This window comes from Spodoptera frugiperda, chromosome 24, assembly GCF_023101765.2.
Source record: "Spodoptera frugiperda isolate SF20-4 chromosome 24, AGI-APGP_CSIRO_Sfru_2.0, whole genome shotgun sequence".
Classification (NCBI taxonomy): domain Eukaryota; kingdom Metazoa; phylum Arthropoda; class Insecta; order Lepidoptera; family Noctuidae; genus Spodoptera; species Spodoptera frugiperda.
Window position 1 is genome coordinate 3,375,140 of NC_064235.1, and position 23,580 is coordinate 3,398,719.

Sequence of the window (23,580 nt, forward strand, 5' to 3'; positions counted from 1 at the left end):
ATTAAAACATAAAACCAGGGGAGTATTAGCGATAATCATTACACTACAATATAAAAAGCACCGTGATATTAATTAAAATCATACATAACTGTCCTTAGTTTGCGTGAAAAGTTGTAAACACGCCACAAGAACTTTCACCAGTACCTAACAAAGAAATATTACAAAAACTTTACTAAGTTTGTTACTTTAGTGTAAAATTAGGAAATAGCACTACTTGTAGTGTTATTAATGTTGTTAGGCCTTATTTATACCTAGCTCACGTTTAAATAACTAAAAAATTTAATCTAGTTTCTCAGGACCTACCCCCTACCTACATTATTAAATTATATAATTAATCATCATACTTGTCTAATAATTTAAATTAAAGCTTTCAATCTACTTTTCTTTTCACAGTTTTTCAAGTCATCTTCCCTGTCTATTTGCTGTTCTTTTTCTTTTATTTTCAGTATCTCATCCATATTCAGTATGATGACCAGAGGAAAGGAAACCGAGGGCAAACTGAGAGCAGCACTTACGGAGCTGGAGTCATCCAAGCACCTTTGTAACCAGCTGTTACAGGAACGTGCCTATAGCGAAGTGGAAGTTACAAAAATTATCAATAAAAACACAAAACTTAAATCTGAATTGGCTGAACTTCATATGTGTCACACGGACCTACTGCAACAACATGATTTATTAATTAAAAAGGTTAATACCTTCCAGCAGTGCACCGACACTCATGAACATGCCTTAACACGCATTTCACAACTAGAGCATGAATTAAGAGAAGCCTACATCTCAATACGTTCATTAGAGACAGTTATTATATTGTTTTTTGTCAAATTAAATCCAATAATAATTTGACAAAGGAATATATTCATATTCCTAGGAAATGTAAAGTATTACTTGCTAGATTGCTAGCAAATAATATTAATTTAGTTTTAGATAATTTAAGTGACAAATCTATATTATATAGACAATCTAATAATATAGAGATAAGTAGTATATATAACGAAGGCGACTCATCATTTGATGGCAAATGTGGGTGGCACTCCTGATAATGTTTTAAACTAAATTCTAAGACAACAGAAGATATCATATTAAATTCTATGAATGTTACATGCATTGGAAAGGTATCTTCTGGCAGTTTATTTAAATCTCAATCTAAGAAAATTGTACATAAGAAGAATACACAAGATAAATTATTACAATTGTTCTATCAAAATATGCAGGGCTTTTCATCAAAAACTCTAGAAATTGAATTGTTTTTAGAAAAATTTAAGTATGATATTGTTTGTATAACTGAACATTGGCTGAAAAATTATCAAGTACAATCTATTCATTTTAAAAACTATTGTGTTGGCAACTTTTTTTGCCGTCAATCAATGATACATGGTGGTAGCCTGATCTTAGTGAAAGAGTCAGTGAAATATAAAAATATAAAGAACGGTGAGATAACTTGTAGTGAAAACATTATGACCTATCACTACGTTAAATAATAAAGTTGAATGTTTTCCTCTTTGATTTTATTATACTGTATCAATAAGAAAAATTTTAGAAAGACTTTTATTGAAATAAAACAAAATTGTTAATATAAACATTTATTTTTATTTAATAGCAATATTAATAACAGGTACAAAGAAAGAATACAAATATATTATTACCGGCTATTTTAAAAAAATTGCCTTCCAGTACCAACGAAACTCTAGCTTCTTAAAACCATTTATTTGAAATGATAATAATCATTTATTTCAGACCAGAGTGCTTACTCTTGTAACCAATCTCAATGTAATTTCAGCCAATATATAATCTCAATAATTTTTAAATACCAAAACTATACAACCTCAATCGTAGCTGTTAAAATAGCATTCAGAGTACGGAATATAAAGCCAAACTCAATACCATTTAGTTCATTCAATAACCACGCGATACGGATGCAATGGGCGCTAGTGTTGCAACTCAAGAGTACGAAATTTCAATATATCAATGTCGATCGATTGGAATTGGATTCAAGAGTAAGCGCCCTGGTAACATAATAACATTTTAACTAATGTCAGTAGGTATTATATGCTAACACTATGTCAATACACATACAGTACAATTAAATACAGACAGAATTCAGTGGACAATGATTTACCCGAATGACCAGCTGCAGTGAAGAGAGCTCGTCGAGAGCAGAATACATATTATAATCGTCCAGTATACACTATAAGGCTACTAATACAATACAATATAATAATATATGTATGGGTGTACATTGTGTAGCGGCATTTCGTGCCGTAATGTGAACCTCCACCTACCCCTTCGGGGATAAAAGACGTGACGTTATTTAGTTATTTTTATGTATGACAGTATTTGTCTTTACTAGAGAACGACAAACCAAGCATAACTAAACCCAGAGTGTTAGCTGAATCTCTGGTAAAAAGGCCTACCACCTAACATCATTCCTTTCTCCTCTCCACAATGAAATTGTAACAGCGTCACAGAGTCTGTCGATCACACTCATTCGAGTATCTAAACGGCACGCCACGCAGAAATTGTTCTCTAGGATTAAGGATTATTGATTAATTAGAACTAGTTGTAGTGTAAGGTATACAGTGGTGGTATAAGGATAAATGATAAGAAAAATATTCGAGAAAAAAAAACCCATAAAAGGAAAAAATAAAATATACATTAATACATAATAATAATGGACTTACGTAGATGTATAAGTTTAATCATAAGAAAACGAGCCAATGACACTAAATAATTATGTAACCAACATGTAAATAGATTTTTAATAAATGCACGAAAAAGAGCGCGGACATTATGCCTGCGGATTTGTTTTATTTAAAAAAAAAAAAACGCAGAGTGTTACAATTCTACACCGGTTAATAGAATCACTGTGCAATTTGCATACTTCGGCCGATAATAGCTCAATCTACTAAGAATGTAAGAACGAGGAGAATGTAAGAACCACTGCAAGTCTGCAGCCTCCGGCAAATAGCAGTTCAATGTGGTTTATCGGATTGGAGTTGAGAAGATCTCACGAAACTTAGATCTGACGCACGATATCCAGACCTTCGCGGAGAATGTAAGAACCACTGTGCAGCCTCCAGCTAATCACAGCTCAATGTGGTTTATCGGATTGGAGTTGGAGAAGATCTCACGAAACTTGGATCTGACGCACGATATCCAGACCTTCACGAAGAATGTAAGAACCACTGTGCAGGCGCCAGCCAATCACAGCTCGATGTGGTTCATCAGATTTTTTTTTTTTTATGGAATAGGAGGCAAACGAGCAAACGAGTCACCTGATTGTAAGCGATCAGCGCCGCCCATGGACACCCGCAATACCAGAGGAGTCACAGGTGCGTTGCCGGCCATAGGAGTATGCTCTTTTCTTGAAGGTTTGAAGGTCGTATCGGTTCGGAAATACCGCCGACGACAGCTCATTCCACAGTTTTGCTGTGCGAGGCAGAAAGTTGCGTTATCGTGTTTAGGATTGGAGTTGGAGAAGATCTCACGAAACTTAGACCTCACTGATGATGCCCAGACCTTCGCCGAGAATGATAAAAAATGTTTATAGGAGAACTTACATGCTACGGGAAGGCATGGTAACACAGGTATTTTTTTTTTACTAGTAATCTTTTTTATACATTGGCTTTTTGGACAATTGATATTTAAAATTAATAATAGTAATTATTATAATTTGCCAAGGTACCAAATTAGCTTCATTAGCTTCGTCGGCCAATGAGGAAGCTGGTCGTTCTACACCTGTCTACAGACGTCGGCAACGCACCGGAACGAGATGTGACGCAGTTGCACAACGGGAAGGATTAGCATTTAGCTAATGTTTAGCATTGTATAGAAGAATATCATACTAATAGTAGAAATTAGAATTTGTTTTGACAAGCCCCCGATACAGCATCACATGAAAGTGACTGCGAAGAAGAACGCACTACAGACCACCTAAAGCCCCGCCGCCATTTTGGGCTAACGAACTACACTTTATATTGACGTGCATATTTCATCCGGATAACATCATACCACTTTGGCAAGAGAGATTGGGGTACAGGGCCATCAAACCCTGCCTGTTGGACCTCGACAAGAACCAGGGGGTCAGGAAGTAGCCTTATTTCCCATACTTCCGCCGGTGGGGAGCGTCAAGGTGGCAGTCAAAGGGCTGCCAGTGGAGACAAAACTGAGGCTATACAGCGGAGTGAACTCGAAGAGGGCAGAATACGACATTATTATCGGTATGTATTCATATAAATTTTCTAATATAATATTTTCACTAAGCTTTGTAAAGCAAGCACACGGTTTTTTACTCAGCAATATAATATAATAATAAATGTATAATTATATGTCGTTTAACTTGAGAACAATGAGTCAAAGCATAAGCTCAAATGAACACAGAGTGTTTCAATTCTACACCGGTTAATACAACCACTGTGCAGCCTCCAGCGAATAAAAACTCAATGTGGTTCATCGGATTGAAGTTGGAGAAGATCTCACGAAACTTAGACCTGACGCACGATATCCAGACCTTCACAGAGAATGTAATAAATGTAGGAATGAGAATTTACATGCTGCGGAAAGACACCGCCGTTCGGAATTCCGCTGCCGAAACCAAGGCTGCAGATCTTAGACCAGATATTCCGTATTGCGCTGGAAAGCTTTCCTTCGCCGAATAAGGAGTCGGCGGACAAGCCACTGGTGTCAAGTAAGAGTAATACCTACAATGTAATACTTATACTAACTAAGAACGCAACCCTACAACATTCTAAAATCAATTAAGGGTTCGCTTGCTAAGACTACCTTCAGAAGCTGACGGTACAGAAGCTGTTGTACACGTAAGTGCTATTATTGCTATACGTAATATTTCAGTCTACAAATACAGAACTCCTGATCATACGGGAGGCCGTGGAAGAGGTTATCAAAGGGAATAACATCACACGCCTCATGACTATACACGAGGCCCAGGGTTTGACCTGCGACAGTGTGATTATCATTAACACCAAGTCGAGGAGGCTCCAGGTTCACAATAGCGTATCACACGCTGTGGTGGCGGTGTCAAGACACACGAACAGCTGTGTGTATTATTCTGATGATGCCGAAGACGCCATAGGCCGTTTCGCAAAGAAAGCGATGGATGCGCCGACGAAAACGGTCGTCGACTACAATTTAAAAACGGCCATGCAACATCGGGACACCAGCGTCATAGAACCTCTGCTAAATCTAGCCGAGTCCCTGGTAAAAAGGCAAACAACCTAACATCCTTTCTTCCTCCTCTACAGAGTAAAATGAAATTGTAACTGCGCCACAGAGTCTGTCGATCACACTCATTCGAGGATCTGAACGATACACGCTCTATATACACTCACTGACTCAATGAGCTCAGTTTTTGTATAGATACTATACTGTATAAATAGTACAATAATGTATGTTTTAATACGGGTAGCATCTCAATATACACCCTGATCGGGCCAATTATTTCCCCTTACTCGTGGGACTTATATGGAGAGAACAAAATAAAAAAAAGAAACATCCAAAAATGAGAAGCCAAGTGAGCTCGTCTATTAGTAACACAGAGAGCCAGAGTAGCTCTGGTACCAGAGTGAAGGCGCTAAATTTGTCCAGCAAATCCATTACGCAAGCCCCAAGCGCCGTGCAACAGAAAAAAAATCTACAAAAAATTTTTCGCAGTTCGAAGCCACTTTACATTAACTGAGACGACCTGACTAACTGAGGTACTCGTACATGAGATTTTAAATCAGAGTTTCATATCTATTTTGTGAAATAGAATAGATTCAATGATCCCATTAAAAAGGGCAATGAGAAACCGATTAGAATCATGTGGGAAATAATAAAAAAATTAAAGGTCAACTTTACGAAACAAAATTAATAAGTCTTTTACGTCCCAACTTCGAACGACTAAATAACTAAGTCGGGAGGGGATACGTTAATCACAATACACCAACAAAAGAAATACCATTGACTAACGATTGCTTTTGGAACAATTCACTATAGGAAAGATTGGCTTTGTACTGAATTTGCATAATATTCTTTTAACTTTTTTCCATCCTTCCTGAAGGCGACGTTCGTGCATTCATTATGTTTTTTAATAAATGATTGATTATGGTGATTACTAATATAAAGATCCCTGAATGCAGATAATTCTCAACAAACTATACAGACCTGGGTTCACGTTTCAATCAGTGTGTAAGTAATTCGAAAACTTTCTAAAAAATACTGTCGGTTTGTATTTATTAAAATAAATATAAAATAACTACGGCGCCAACATCCTCACCTCGCAGAGAGCATTTGGCAAAGGACACCATGGTTTTTAAACTATAGATAGAGGCCTTTTCTTAGCAGTGGGACAATTACAGGCTAATGATTATACAATATGATCACCATTAGTTATATCACGCGAGCCCACCGAGACTCAGCCCGGTGTTCTCTGTCGCGCATTTGCAGACTCTTCGGTCTCAAAGTGAGGCGCCAGAAAACAGTGCTCCGGCCGAAGCACCGTGGCACTGGTGTTCCTCACGCAACACACTCCGACTAAAGCTATTAGAATAGCAATAAAAAATATTCTGTTTACAAACCAACTCTAGAGTTTTGCCGTACGTGTGATCATCAAAACGTTGATTAAATGAGACACCGAGGGCAATAAATATTACCTCAAAAAACAGTAGATGTTATTTTGCAGAAATCATACACTATAAAATTAAACATAATGACCGCACGTCATTATGTTTTCTAATAAATGATTGATTATGGTGATTACTAATATAAAGATCCCTGAATGCAGAGCTCCTCAACAAACTAGACAGATCTTGGTGCATCGTGCCCGGTGCAAAATAAACATTTTTTCTTTCTTTCTTTCTTTACAGACTTAGTAGTACGTAACGTTTCAATAAATGTGTAAGTATTTCATAAACTTTCTAAAAAATACTGTTGGTTTCTATTTATTGTTTTTAAACTATAGATTAGAGGCCTTTTCTTAGCAGTGGGACAATTACAGGCTAATAATAATACAATATGATCACCATTAGTTATATCACGCGAGCCCACCGAGACTCAGCCCGGTGTTCTCTGCCGCGCATTTGCGGACTCTTCGGTCCTCCGACCCCGGTGCTCCGACCGAAGCACCGTGGCACTGGTGTTCCTCACGCAACAACAACACTCCGACTCAAACTATTAAAATCGCCAATCAGAATTAAGCAATAAAAAAATATCCTCTTACAAACCAACTCTAGAGTTTTGCCGTACGTGTGATCATCAAAAACGTTGATTAAATGAGAAATCGAGGGCAATAAATATTACCTCAAAAAACAGTAGTAGATGCAATGATTATGTTGATTTCTATTATAACGATCCCTGAATGCAGATCTCCTCAACAAACTAGACAGACTTAGGTTCCCGTTTCAATCAGTGTATATGACTTAGTAGTACGTAACGTTTCAATAAAAAATGTGTAAGTAATTCGAAAACTTTTTAAAAAATACTGTTGGTTTGTATTTATTAAGATAAATATAAAATAACTACGGCGCCACTACCTCACTCCGCAGAAAGCATTTAGCAAAGGACACCATCGTTTTTTAAATTATAGATAGAGGCCTTTTCTTAGCAGTGGGACAATTACAGGCTAATAATAATACAATATGATCACCATTAGTTATATCACGCGAGCCCACCGAGACTCAGCCCGGTGTTCTCTGTCGCGCATTTGCAGACTCTTCGGTCTCAAAGTGAGGCGCCAGAAAAACCAGTGCTCCAACCGAGACACCGTGGCACTGGTATTCCTCACGCAACACACTCCGACTAACACCATTAGAATAACCAATAGCAATAAAAAATATCCTCTTACAAACCAACTCTAGAGTTTTGCCGTACGTGTGATCATCAAAAACGTTGATTAAATGAGAAATCGAGGGCAATAAATATTACTTCAAAAAACAGTAGATGTTATTTTGCAGAAATCATACACTATAAAATTAAACATAATGACTGCACGTCATTATTTTCTAATAAATGATTGATTATGGTGAATTCTATTATAAAGATCCCTGAATGCAGATTTCCTCAACAAACTCGACAGACTTAGTAGTAGTGTAAGTAATTTGAAATCTTTCTAAAATATACTGTTGGTTTGTATTTATTAAAATAAATAAAAAATAACTACGGCGCCAACATCCTCACTCCGCAGAAAGCATTTAGCAAAGGACACCATCGTTTTTTAAATTATAGATAGAGGCCTTTTCTTAGCAGTGGGACAATTACAGGCTAATGATTATACAATATGATCATCATTAGTTAAAACACGCGAGCCCACCGAGACTCAGCCCGGTGTTCTCTGTCGCGCATTTGCAGACTCGTCGGTCTCAAATTGAGGGCGCTAGAAAACCCGGTGCTCCGATCGAAGCACCGTGGCACTGGTGCTTCTCACGCAACAACGCTCCGATTAAAACTATTAAAATTGCCAATCAACCTTGAGCAATAAAAAAAGTCCATTTAGAAACCAACTCTAGAGTTTTGCCGTACGTGTGATCATCAAAAACGTTGATTAAATGAGAAATCGAGGGCAATAAATATTACCTCAAAAAACAGTAATGTATAGAACAGAAGTAGATTTTATTTTGCGGAAATCATACACTAAGAGGCACTACAAAAATTGCAATATTGCCTGCTCAATGTCCTAAGTTGCACCGCTGCCCCGCACGCAACATTCCGACTAAAAAAACCATTAAAATAGCCAAACCACCTCAAAGAATAAAAAAGTTCCTTTTAGAAACTAACTCAAAGAGAGTTTTTCCGTACGTGTGATCATCAAAAACGTTCCGATGGAAATTCTTGAATGAGAAATCGAGGGCAATAAATATTACCTCATAAAACAGTAATGTATTCAATAGAAGCAGATGTTATTTTGCAGAAATTATATATAGGACATAGGACGATTAAATAGCCAATCTGCCTTGAGCAATTTTTATCAAGAGTTTTGCTGTGATACTGATCATCAAAAACGTTCCAATGGAAATTACTGAATGAGAAATAAATATCATCTCAAAAACAGTAATGTATTGAATAGAAGTACATGTTATTTATTTTACGGAAATCATATACTACACGAATACTATGGGAAGAAAGAACATACCGACGTTTGATCCTGAATAAAATACTTTTGAGATACTAATAACCAAAATCGTATATTCCACTTCAATTCCAAAAACATTCTGAAATCCTTTTATCATAGATTTCTAAGTACATATTACTGTATACAAGTATACTATACAATTATGTTTCGTTTTGATATCTGCGGTGCAACCATCCGAAAATGGCATCGCTACATACTAAATTCAATAAACTATATACATATATTTACAAACTTATAATAAATTAAATTAATTGAAAGTTTCGTTTTGATGTCTACGGTACACCCATCAGAAAATGATTAGGTCATATGCGAAGACACCAAGATTATTGAAAAAAAAATACGTTTTTAGCGACAACAACTAACTACCTTCGTAGTTGTATGATATTCCAGCATGGAGTCACTAAGCGAAATCTTGCTAAAGCTATTGATTACTTAATCGTACAATTCCTTCTGGAGACCTATAGATCCTGCCAGGCATACAAAAAAGAGCGCTTTATACTACAGATGATGCAGAAGTACTTTATCGACACAGAATCTTAGTGAAATTGTAGTAATCCTGCAATACTCCAGCATCGAAAGTAATCTCGGCTAGCGAGAGCATTGGAGCTCTCTCCTTCTGAGCTAAGTAAAAGCGATATTACCTTCGTTTTGTACCTTACTTTTGAATAAATAAAACAAAATGACCAGTATTATTGTCAATACTTGGCAATTTGGTGGTAGTTAAATACCAAAGCGTACAAGGAACAATGTTTGCATCATTTGAACGAACGGAACTTATCCCAAAAAAAACGTTCCGAAGAAGCTGAAGTAGACATGAAACCAGGGCCGTACCGGCTTGAGCGCGGCCACTAACTGCACGGAATACCAGATAAGACACCACTCCAGACCCCATGAGAAGCCCGACTACTCCAACCTTTCAACCTCTCGCCAGTGGCAGGCAGCGAAATGAAACCGCCAAAACCGACATCGACTAGGATCTTGCGACCTCGCGCCCCCAGTCGGGGACTCAGAGATGACATCGAACCATAAATATGTGGGCTCGAATAATTGACCAGCAGCTTTTACACCAAATATCATGACGACAAGCAACTCTCAGTTAAAAGAAATAATAGCATAATTATCGTACATTAATCTTTTGAAACATGGCACTAATACAAAGAAAATTTATAAAATTTATAATTTCTTTGTTGTTTTTCACACTTTGTAGAAAACTACTGCTATGTACATTTGAAATCTACGTTCCCAAAAATCCACTCCGGTAGTATTCGTGGACGAGGGTTTTACTAACACCTTACGGTTTTCCATCCCTAAAACTCGTTTTGACAGAAATATTTCCTTCAAAATATCACAGGTTTCGTCAATTTTTAACCTAAAGCGACTAAATTTCAGTGACCTTTAGAGTCCGATTTGTGTACATATTTGCCTTAAACGTCGCGACGTTTCCTTTAGACGTACTAACATTTTGTCTTTTGGTGAAAACTTAAAAACTGTACAGAAAAGAACCGGGATTTTTAAGCGATTCGATGGGACGCGCCGAGTTATTTTTGATATATCGCACACCCCGATTGGATTTTCATGATTTGAAATTATCTTCGGATGAGTGTACCGCAGACACCAAAGCGAAACAGAAGGCAATATCTTCTGGTGGTTGTAATGCAAAAACCAAAGTAGAACAGAAGAATTTATCTTCGGATGAGTGTACCGCAGACATCAAAACGCAACAGAAGAAATCATCTTCTGGTGTGGTGGGTGCAATGCAGAACAGAAGAATTCATCTTCTGGTGAGTGCAATGCAGAAACTAAAGTAGAACAAGAATGTATCTTCGGATGGGTATACCGCAGACATCAAGACGAAACAGAAGAAATCATCTTCTGGTGGGTGCAACGCAGAACAGAAGAATTTATCTTCTGGTGCGTGCAACGCAGAAATCACAGCTAAGGAAAAAATGTATCTTCGGATGGGTATACCGCAGACACCAAAGCGAAACAGAAGTCATCATCTTCTGGTGGGTGCAACGCAGAAAAGAAGAATTTATCTTCTGGTGGGTGCAACGCAGAAAAGAAGAATTTATCTTCTGGTGCGTGCAATGTATAAACTAAAGTAGAACAAGACTGTATCTTCGGATGGGTATACCGCAGACACCAAAGCGAAACAGAAAACATCATCTTCTGGTGGACGCAATGCAGATCAGAAGAACTAATCTTCTGGTGCGTGCAATGTAGAAACTAAAGTAGAAAAAGAATGTATCTTCGGATGGGTATACCGCAGACATCAAAACGAAACAGAAGAAATCATCTTCTGGTGGGTGCAACGCAGAACAGAAGAATTTATCTTCTGGTGGGTGCAACGCAGAAATTACAGCTAAAGAAAAAAATGTATCTTCGGATGGGTGTACCGCAGACACCAAAGCGAAACAAAAGACATTATCTTCTGGTGGGTGCAAAGCAGAGATCAGAAGAACTTATCTTCTGGAGGGTGCAATGTATAAACTAAAGTAGAACAAGAATGTATCTTCGGATGGGTATACCGCAGACACCAAAGCGAAACAGAAGAAATCTTCTGGTGCGTGCAACGCAGAAACCAAAGTAGAACTGAAGAATTTATCTTCGGATGAGTGTACCGCAGACACAAAGCGAAACAGAAGACATTATCATCTGGTGGGTGGAATGCAGATTTATTTTTTTATTTATTTTCAGCCATGGTCGTCCCACTGCAGGGCAAAGGCCTCCCTACCCTCCTTCCATTCGTCTCTGTGCAGAGCTTTCTGTGGCCAATCCTTTTCATAGGCGTCGAGTTCATCCCGCCATCTCCTTCTGGGCCTGCCGCGACGTCTATTGACGTTTAGTGGGCTCCACTCAGTGGTGAGTTTTGCCCACCGCTCGTTGGACATGCGGCAGACGTGTCCAGCCCAGTTCCATTTTAAGCTTGCGGCTTTCTGACCAACGTCAGCGATTTGAGTTTTGGAGCGCAGCGTAGAGTTCCTTATTCTATCCGATAATCGGACTCCTAAGATACTGCGCTCCATAGCTCGCTGGCAAACCTTGAGTGTGGACTTCTGATGTTTTGTCAAAGACCAGGTCTGTGCACCATAGGTTAGGATGGGCAGAATACACACGTCCATGAGCTTCCTTTTCAATGCAGAACAGAAGAATTTATCTTCTGGTGGGTGCAATGCAGAACAGAAGAATTTATCTTCGGATGGGTATACCGCAGACACCAAAGCGAAACAGACGGAACACCATGGTGGAATTTAGTCAGCAAAATCCTGACATTCCCATTCATCGTCCCCAGGCGACAGATCTCCATGAAGATTTTCCACTTCTGGGCACAAAAAAACGTGTGCGATACTGCTTAAAGTCTGTTAAGACTACAATACAACATGTAGGCGAGAATTTTATTATCTTTCTCTAAGAGCTAGAAACCAATAACCTGTGTTTCGGTTCAGTATAAGTTAATAGCGTATGGCCACTGGTGCCGACCGCCCCTGCAGCTGCACTGGTCTTTTTACGTCGCATCAAGGGATTAGGATAGAGACGAAACCATATTTGAAGTACACCAACATGTGTGATGATGCAGAGTTCTTAAAATCATTCCAAATTTATAATATAGAAAAAAATATTAACGTAGGACGCAACTCCAATGGAGCCGATTATTCAGACTGTCTACACATTTTTAATTAATTAAAAATAGCTTAATAAACTTTCGACCGACAATTAGTCATTCATGCCAGATTACTTGGAGCAATCCGTTTCTATTATATCAATGGCGGTCATCGCTTTAGCTAGTGCCTAGATGAGAGACCAATATGCTTGCTTCTAACGACAACAAAAACAGATAAGCCGGCTAAACAACACCTAGACATTAGAAGATCGATTACATTAATTAATTGTAACACTAACATTACAGAATATTTGGAAAATTGGTTGGTGGTAAGTACAGTCAGGTACAAACTAAATTTGAAAGAAGTTTCAAGTACATTCTATCTACACATTCCCTAACGGGAGAACCAGCGTACACAGAAGTCTAATGGTGAAATAAGTGCTAATGATAGAAATAAACTAAAACCAAATTTGGACAAAGTATCAAATAGGTAATAATTTCACCGGCATTTACAGATGAGCCGGCTGAACAACGCCTAGACACAAAAAGATGTGATTACATTAAATGTGCGGTTTCTACAGTTTTTAAACATAACAGAAACTTTGGGAAATTGATCCCCTGACTGTTGGTAAATTGCAGAACTGCGCAGATGTATGTAAAATGGACCGAATGCGACGAAGGAAATGAAATAGTCCTTTTAGACTCTAAAGGCAAAGAACCTTGCAGGATCTACCGGAACCTGACGACTACAAACAGATAGATACAGAAAACACACGTAACATTGCTGAATGTAAACCTAAATAAGAGACTTTGGTAAGGAGCTGTTCTTACGTCGTCAATAAATAGATTTGTATTGCAATTTTCTAGAAGATTTGCAACAAAAGATAGTCAGGCCAATCTGACACTTCCTCTCGCCTCGCTCAAGGCGAAGACATTGGATTGGATGATTTTCCCCCCCTCAAAAACTTGATTTTCCCCCACAAAAACTTGATTTTCCCCCACAAAAACTTGATTTTCCCCCTCAAAAGCTTAACTACTATCATTCAACAGTGCTCCACCCAAAGGTTGAGATCGCTTTTAGTGATAATGCTGCGTTTATTGCCTACTATTCTATTGGTAAACTGCAGAACTCTAATAACGACAAAATGCGCAAATGATTGTAAAATGGACTAAATGAAGTATTCTCGTTACACTCTGAAGTTGAAGAACAAAATGAAATATGTTGAAAATACACATTTAGTTTTCTTTATATCTTTGTGTAAAAAAAACCTTGTAAAGTAGTCGTTTACAACGTCATTAAAATTGTTATACTCAAATTGACATGAAAAATTGATGATAGCTAACTAGAATCGTAATAATTGTTTATAGTTACATATTTTTATGTAACATAACTTGTAATGACTTGTCTGTTTGTCAGTACTCAGACATTTGGACGATGTATCAAATAACTTATCAACTCATTCCCTTACAGGGAGAACCAGCGTTCAGTCACCATTTCAAGATAAACCGACCAAACGATGTTCCTTGTGACCAATATGTAAATAAAGAAACCATAAAATCAATTTGTTTTAAAAAGTTTTACCCATCGCTCGATAGATGGCGTTGGGATCGAAATACATCGCGATATGGTTTCGTTACATGAGTTTGATAGGGCAAATGAACGTCTTTAAAATTGTTATAGTCAAATTGACATGAATAATTGATAATTATGTGATGATAATCTAACTAGAATCGTTATAATTGTTTATAGTTACATATTTTTATCTAACATAACTTGTAATGGTTTGTCAGTTTGTCAGTACACTCAGACATTTGAACGATGTATCAAATAACTTATCAACTCATTCCCTTACAGGGAGAACCAGCCTTCACAGTCACAATTTCAAGACAAACCGACCGTATTAAGTAAATTAAGAAACCATAAAATCAATTTGTTTTAAAAAGTTTTACCCATCGCTCGATAGATGGCGTTGGGATCGAAATACATCGCGATATGGTTTCGTTACATGAGTTTGATAGGGCAAATGAACGAATACAAAATAAATGGCTATCTTTCGAACCAGCAGATCAGGCAACAATAGTAGTTTTATTTTGAACCCTATTAGTGTTCCCACTAGACCACTTATTGCTAAGCCCGGCAATAAACAAATGTCTACAATAGTGATGTGACGAATATTCGCATATTTTTTCATTAAGGAGAGCAAAAAAAGATGTTGAATTTGAATATTTTTTCGTTTAACATGTAGACATAAAAATGAATGTGGCAAACAATAATGACCTGATACCAAACATCTTTCTAAGTAATGTGTGATGACAATACATACATACATTTAGGTAGGCATCCTAACTTTTGATGACAAAGTCTACCTTCCAGTAGTAGCTATTCATATCGAAAAATTGTTAAAAAGACAAGAAATATTTTCAGATTTTTTGCACTAAACAACAGACTTTCCGATCATTTTAACAAACATCTATTAACAATAATATGTATAGATAAAGAATATATAGAATATAGACCAAAGATTGAAAAGGGAATGTTACGATGGTTTGGACATTTACTGATAATCTAAAACCAAAACATTTTCCAATCAAAAACTAAATACTTTTTGCCTGATCAGGCTCTGCGACAACAAAATAAATAATATATAAATATTCGCATATAAAATCATTAATGTGTAAAATAGATGTTGAATTTGAATATTTTTCGTTTAACATGTAGACATAAAAATGAATGTGGCAAACAATAATGACCTGATACCAACCACCATCTTAGTAAAGTAATGTGGATGAACACATATACGTAGATAGGGAACGCGATCCTCCAGGCGCTCTTGAGGGTCTCAGGGCGCAACGGACGCCTTTTATCCCCGAAATACAGACTCTCAAGAGTCGAGATGTAAGGCATTATTGTATGTATGGGTATATAGTTATATAAATAATGAAATGATGTCCCATTACATTTAGATAAGATTAAAATTGTTCAACGGGCCTCTGCGAGTTGGCTTCGGCTCCTCAGTAATGCCATTTTCAGATTTTTGCACTAAACAACAGACTTTCCCGATGCATTTTAACAAGCATCTACAAACAATAATATGTATAGATAAAGAATATATAGAATATAGACCAAAGATTGAAAAGGGAAATTACAAATGGTTTGGACATTTTAGATAATCTAAAACCAAAACTTTTCCAATCAAAACTAAATACTTTTTGCCTGATCAGGCTCTGCGACAACTAAAGAAATAATATATAAAATCCATATAAAAATATGTATGATATATCTTATAATAGACTCCAAGAACTATAACATCCAAATCATTTAAACAGGCAGCTATTCACACAACCACCATCCTTAGTAAAGTTTTGGGGAACACCATATACGTAGATAAGGAACGCGATCCTCCTCTTTCTTGAGGGTCTCAGGGCGGGAGGATTGTGATATACCGACTCTCACGAGTCGAGATGTAAGGCATTACTGTATGTATGGGTATATAGTTATAATAATATAAATAATGAAATGATGTCCCATTACATTTAGATTAGATTAAAATTGTTCAACGGGCCTCTGCGAGTTGGCTTCGGCTCCTCGTATGCCTTCCAAAGGTCCGGGACCCTGTGGTCCCGTGCAAGGAAAGAACAAACATAATATAAATAAATATAACTATAACTAGTATGACTCACAAACCACATATACCTAAGACAAACAAACTGATGGACATTTTAGATATACTTAAAAACAAATTTCAAATTATAAGTTCAAGTTTTCTTACGAGAAACAGTTTCTCTCATAAGCCAGAGTGTTAACAAATGCGATCCTAAACTCAACAGGAAGACTATAGGCTAATAAGAACATAACGTTTTATTTGACCAATAAGATTTTGTTTTTCCATAGTAAAGCGGGTGAATGTATGCGGAAGTGTGGAAACTAGTTAATTAAATATGGCTATCTTTTCCAAATAGTTGTTAATAAAAACTCTCAACAACTTTTGAAGAGTAGCTCCTTAGTTCAGCAAGGACTATCCCAGACCAGTGACGTCCGATATAACGAACCTAAGCCCCCAGGTTTTACCCCTTAGACACGTAACGCCATCTCTTGATAAGAGCTCGAACTTCTAAGTGTGTAACATTCGCCACACACTACTGTGACTTGATTTCATTCACCACATAGTACAGTGACTTGATTTTCTTTCAAGTTGCGGCATCTTTCAGGCGTTTCAGGTGATCCATCGTATTTGTAATGATCCTGAAATTAAAGGGAATTGAAATTAGTTAATAATCTATACTAATATTATAAAGCTGAAGAGTTTGTTTGTTTGAACGCGCTAATCTTCGGAACTACTGGTCCAATTTGAATAATTATTTTTGTGTTGGATAATCCATTTATCGAGGAAGGCTACAGGCTATAAAACATCACGCCATGACCAATAGGAGCCGAGCAGAGCGGGTGAAACCGCGCGGAAGTAGCTAGTTTAATTATAAACTGCATTTAATTTTGAAATACAGACATCGACCTTTTTTTAGGTTGGTTTTTTTTTAGGCGGCTATTTCTTTTTATTTTAAAAATAAGGTGCATTTTCAAACATACAAGTTCACATACACATGACACTCACACCCGAACACATTCAAACCCCCGCCCCCGAAAAATTCGTTCCTAGACATTACAGAGCGTTATTTTTCTAGTTAGCATAATACATCCCCGCTTGGCAAAGGTCTCTATGACTACCTATGAATCTGTTTATTAAGGTGTTTTTTTTTGGTCACACATTTAATGGGTCGACTTTCTTGAACCCCTCCCGATACTAAAACCTGGCTACGCCTATGATATAAACCTTCCTCTTGAATCACTCTACCTATTACAAAAAATCCGTTGCGTAATTTCAAAGATTTAAGCATACAGACAAACAGACAAAAATAACGACTTTGTTTTATACTATGTAGTGATAAAAGATTTTTCCGAAACTGCTCAATAGTTAATAGTAGGGAAATAACGTCACGCCTTTTATCACGGTAGTTACGAGGTGCATCTGCACATTGCGGCACGTAATGTCACTATACAATGTACACCCACTTTTCACCGTTTGTGTGTTATAAGTCCCATGTAACATGGGGTGAGCCTATTGCCATATACTGGGTACAATAGGGTTGAAGACGGGATACGAAAATTAAAAATCTAATTAGTCCGTCAGATAGCTAAACAAAAATATTAGGACACGTATTTTTTTTTATTTTGTCATAAGATAACAATCTATACTAGTATTATAAAGCTAAAGAGTTTGTTTGTTTGTTTGAACGCGCTAATCTCAGGAACTACTGGTCTGATTTGAATAATTCTTTTTGTGTTGAATAGCGCATTTATCGAGGAAGGTTATAGGCTATAAATCATCACGCTACGATCAATAGGAACCGAGCAGAGCGGGTGAAACCGCGCGGAAGTAGCTAGTACTTAGATAAAACGAATCAAAGTTTAGGAGTGGAAGCAAATACGTCATTTGAAAATGTACCTAGAAGTGACGTCACGCGAAATTTCAAATGGATATTTCTTCGAAAGTATTTATTTACGTAAGAAAAAAAAAATCTTATATTTTCAAATAATCTACAAGACTGACATTAAAATAAAAATTAGTTATCTTCCCATATCCTAAATTTCATCGCGATACCTTCAGTCGTTTTGATGTGAAGCAGCAGAACACAATCAAACATACAAACTTTCGCATTCATAGATAATATTAGTAAGGTATGAAACTGCAATCAATAGGAGCCAAGCTCTGGGTGAAACCACAAGGGAGTAGCTAGATTATTATTAATTAACATAAAAGATAATTAGATTTCACCCAATTTCCAATTTATACTATATACTAATATACTAATATTAGTACAATTATTACAATTTGTTTGATTGTTTGATTGTTTGTTTGTTTGAATGCGCTAATCTCAGGAACTACTGGTCTGATTAGAATAATTCTTTTTGTGTTGGAAAGGGCATTAATTAAGGAAGGTTATAGGCTATAAATCATCACGCCACGATCAATAGGAACCGAGCAGAGCGGGTGAAACCGCGCGGAAGTAGCTAGTATTAGTATAGATTAACTTAAAAAATAATGATTAGATTTCACCCAATTTCCACTAATATTATAAATGTGAAAGTTTGTGTGTTTGGATGTTTGTCTGTCAGTCACTTTGAAACTAGTGAATGGAAATAGAAACATAGTTTCACAGCCTAACTATTACAACTTCATAGCATAGCTACATAGCATATCTCTGGTGGAAAAGCCCCCCTGAAAACTTTGGGCCACTACAACATATAATAATGAAAAAGTACATATAAAAAACGTTGGCTCTGCTAGACTGCCTCGTTGGCCGAGTAGTTGCAAGTGCGACTGCCAGGTAAAGGGTCTCGGGTTCGATTCCCGGGTCAGGCGAAGTATTACCGGGCTTTTTTGGTTTTTCAAAAATTTCTCAGTAGTAGCACGGAGTCTGGAAATGTGCCTGTATATGGCAATAAGTTTACAACATGGGACTTAACAACATACATTATGAAATGTGGGTGTACATTGGCATTATGTGCCAAAATGTGCACCTCTGCCTACCCCTTTGGTTATTAAAGGAGTGATGTTATAAAAAAAATACCTGATTTGATGACCACCGCCTTTCTTGTCTAGTTGGCTCCATATCAGTGAAGGCCACATGGACACACCAGAACTGTAATAAAAATAAATTATTTAAAAACAATTCTTTCCTTTTGTGTTTTTTTTTTTTATATTAAAACTAGCTGACCGGCAAACATTGTTTTGCCTTATAAAGCATTATAATACAAATTTTTTTATATAAAATTAAAATAAAAATTAAGGGTGAACAACCCATATCACTTAGAGGTATGGAAAATAGATAGTAGCCGATTCTCAGACCTACTGAATACGCATATAAAATTTGGTAAAAATCGGTAAAGCCACTTCGGAGGAGTACGGTAACTAACATTGTGACATGGACATTTTATATATTAGATAGTTTGCTGTCCAGGGACTCAAGTCCGTGCCTTTGTCATACAATTATAAAACAGTCAATAAGTCTTATTACCAAGATATTCCTTTTGTGTTTGAACACACACATTTAACAATATTCAGAATCCTAATGTGAGGGTATTTTCTTTTAATCACACATACATAATTATTATAAGTATGAAAGTTTGTTTGTTTGAATTTTTAAGATTACCCTCGTTTACTCAAAGTAAATTTATTGTGTATGTTTTAACCATTGTGTTAAACCAGTTTTAAGTATGGAATGTAATAATTTGGTTGTTTATGAATATGATTATATTATTATTGCACTGGCACTGGCTCTCATTCTATACCTACTTATGTATATTATGTATTTCTCAGTCAAGCCAATGTAAATTGTTTATGACAAATATGTCTTAAACCGTATGTTTGTCTATCAATCACACAGAAAGTACTGAATGGTTTTTGATGAAACTGGGTATATAGACAGGGTATCAGCTGAATTGGGTGATAGGATACTTTTTTTATCCCACAGGAAAGTAGGTGAAGCTGCTGACAGAAGCTAGTTTAAAATAAATTTCTAATAAGCAAAACACACTGGCTCCAAGGTTTAAGATGCCTCACATCAGTGAATAGTTATTAATTGTTGAGTAAGATTTCGATACTACTTTAATAAAGATAAAAGATGTAGATGGGAAACTTATTTAATCACTATGCAATGCACCCGCTTCTCATGTATGTACACTCACATAGTGTTCAAAACCTACCAACAGCAAGTACCAATGTAGCTTTTTCCAAGTTAAGTATATTTAGATTGCTCATGACACCACTGTTAATGGGGAAGGAAAACATACAGATGGACACCAAAAAATTTTTTTTTAAATTAATGTCTATCTCTGTTTGTTCCGGCTACTCTGAAATGGCTGGACCGATTTTAACGAGAATTTTATTGGCAGGTAGCTGATATACTAAGGAGTAACTTAGGCTACTTTAATTTTCGAAAAATATTTTATTATACAAAATGACTAAAACTACCCACCGATCAAAAATTAAATACCTAAATTTCGTCAAAATTATTTTACGCTGTCGCGGGCACTAGTTAGTTATAACATATATAACACCTAAACTCATAATTAAGGAGAAAAATCCGCCCCTAAGGCTACCCACTGACCATTATTTTACTTAATTTGAGAAACAAACAGTACAACAACTAATTACAATCACATTATGTCAATTATAAAAATCAATAGCTGTTCGTTAGTCTCGCTAAAACTCGAGAAAAGCTAGACCGAATTGGCTGATTTTGGTCTTGAATGATTTATAGAAGTCCAGGGAAGTTTTAAAAGGTGAAAACAAAATGTTTGGCGATACGAAGTTTGCCTGGTCAGTTAGTTCATTAAACATTTTAGTGGCGGTAGGGTACCATCGAAAAAAATTCAACTCGAAACGTCACGAGATTTAACCACGAAAAAAAAAAACGAAGTAACGAACGACCGCGACCCGCAACATAGAACTTACTTTATAACAAGAATGAGGATTTACTTAAAAACAATCGAAAATCACTACATAGTATAAAACAATGTCACTTTCGCTGCCCCTATGTCCCTTTGTATGCATGAATCTTTAAAACTACGCAACGGATTTTGATACGGTTAGTAATAGATAGAGTAATTCAAGAGGAAGGTTTTTATGTATAATACACGCATAATATATCACTATTGCACTCATGAGAAGACGCTAGTTGAACAATAAAAAAAAAATCGGACCACCCGCACTGAATTCGCAAGTTGCAAATAATAATGAAATTTTATAAATTACCTGCTTTCCTGGTCCATGTCTCGTTAACTGCGTAATAGCTGCACGTAACAACGCCAGTCCAATCTGTAATCAAAAGTTAAAATAAGAGATATGCACAAAATATATGTTCAATGTAGGGTAAAAATAAAGTGATACCTTTCGGGTAGATGTAGGTACTACGCGTGAAAAGAAAGCGGTTGATGAAAATCCTAATTAGAATCAAAGGAAGATTCTAATAAGAAGGAAAACCTGCCACTAATATGCTTAAGTTACTGAAGTAGATAATAAAAACTAACTTACATGGAAATTCTCGGTAATATCACTGGTATAAAGAAATGCGCGAACGCCGGTGTAAGTTACCGGTATCTTGGTAAAAAATTTGACAAGTGATTGAATAAGAACGAGTTGCGAACTTATATAGGCAATGAGTGAATGATTATGAACGACCACAGAGAATATAAAATTTTATAAAGCCGGGAGCACACTGTTGATAAAACTCATGTTCATTTTGTTGATCAAATCAACAGGAAGATGATAATATGATGAATATTTGAATTTGAGGAATATATTTATCATAATAATTTTTTCTCAAGAATATAGGTATATATTTTTTTCTGAATGAGAGTTTAGATTTCGTATTGTTAAAGACTTGGTGCAATTTACAATATGAATAAATAATTTTGTCATCAACCTTTTATGTGGTATGTTTTGTACATACATACAGATTGGTAAAAAAAGAGTATGAAATAATCGAGGTCGCTAGTATCGCATTAATAACTTCTGTAACTTCTATTGCTTAATTTTAAATAGTTAATTAAGCAATAATTTTAATATAGTTTATGAAAACGATTAGGTAACATTCTGTTAACATAGAATGAACTAGTAAAGCAATATTGCCAAAGCTTTTTATTTAGTTCCAGCTGTGGACTTATCAGATTCTTTTTTGCCAAGCTGTACTGGCACATAATACAAATGTACAGCATCCATTTTTCACCAATAAAATGTTATACGTCCCATTTCCCATGTCATATCAAAAATTGTTCAGTTTAAATAAAATACTTTATAATGCATGGTAGTATGTGGAAGAATATTTCAATCGATTATTACACGGAATTGTATGAATCAATAATGAACAAAATAATAAATTAATTTGAAGAAATGCCGCATGTCTAGCCGCAGCTTTACTTTTTGAATTCGACCCTCATTACCCTCATGTTGCGTTGAACGAATGAATGAATGGTATATTTTGCAAACTGGTTAACTTTTCTAAGGGTACCTACATTTAAGATGATATACATGATTTAATGATTTAAACAATTAAGTAAAATTATGATACGTTTCTTCAATGATGTGAATTATGTGGATCAAAATATTTTTTACATATTTCTATTCAATAAACTAGAAACTTAACAAAAAATTAACATTTTATAAATTGAAATTTAGCTGTTAGGTCCGGTAGAAGTTATGTATCAGCTATTGCTATCATTCTGAAAAGTTTTTTGTATACTTAGTTATATTTTTCACAATAACAAAACAACAATATTTCAGCTATTAGCAGCGAGGCACCGCGCCCGCGTTATCGGAAAACTAGTAGGTATTTTGGAATTTTACGCGCGCGTGCTAATGAAATTTTGTTATTGTGATAAAAATAATACTAATCAGTATACCTACAAAAAAGTTTCTTTGGGAAAGTTGTTTGTAATCATGAGTACAATCACGTGTTAAAATATCGTTCACTAATTTCCAGTCACCCCTATATACTACATGGTTAGCAGCTGGGAACAACCGCCAATTTGCCTTAAAAAGGGTTGATATAATAATACGAGTTAATAATACACTAACCGACCAGTATTAAGTTGTTATTAAACGGTTTTATTCAGCGCACAAAGAGTATTGAATAGACTGTATAATAATACTGCTTTATAAAGGAACTTATTGTCCAAAGTCCCCTAATGTCTGGGGCTCTTTGGAATAATGAATCAAGGATATAAAGCAGTGGTTCCCAACCGTTGCCGCTGTGGACCGTGTACCACTTTTTTTATAAGTGGGTAAAATCATCCAATGAT

At 36.2% G+C, this 23,580-nt stretch overlaps 2 protein-coding genes and 1 long non-coding RNA gene across 3 annotated transcripts in view; 1 reads left to right on the forward strand and 2 right to left on the reverse strand.

Moving 5' to 3' along the window:
- Positions 1–236: 236 nt before the first annotated feature.
- The window catches only part of LOC118278752 (uncharacterized), a 36,203-nt gene continuing 12,859 nt past the window's right edge, over positions 237–23,580 (reverse strand). Inside the window, exon 4 of the mRNA XM_050703826.1 lies at positions 237–247. The gene's annotated coding sequence lies outside the window, so the exon portion shown is untranslated. The remainder of the gene's footprint in view (positions 248–23,580) is intronic.
- On the forward strand, positions 8,682–11,050 carry LOC126912291 (uncharacterized). Its single transcript, XR_007706921.1, has 2 exons — positions 8,682–10,866; positions 10,908–11,050. It is a non-coding gene; the product is annotated as an uncharacterized LOC126912291 (long non-coding RNA).
- Positions 16,722–22,728, reverse strand: LOC118278415 (uncharacterized). The gene is made up of 5 exons (XM_035597601.2): positions 22,700–22,728; positions 21,815–21,926; positions 21,536–21,598; positions 19,350–19,421; positions 16,722–16,965 (listed from the first exon to the last, which is right to left on the reverse strand). The coding sequence occupies exons 1-5, from the start codon at positions 22,726–22,728 to the stop codon at positions 16,876–16,878; spliced, it is 366 nt and encodes a 121-aa protein (XP_035453494.2). The 3' UTR covers positions 16,722–16,875.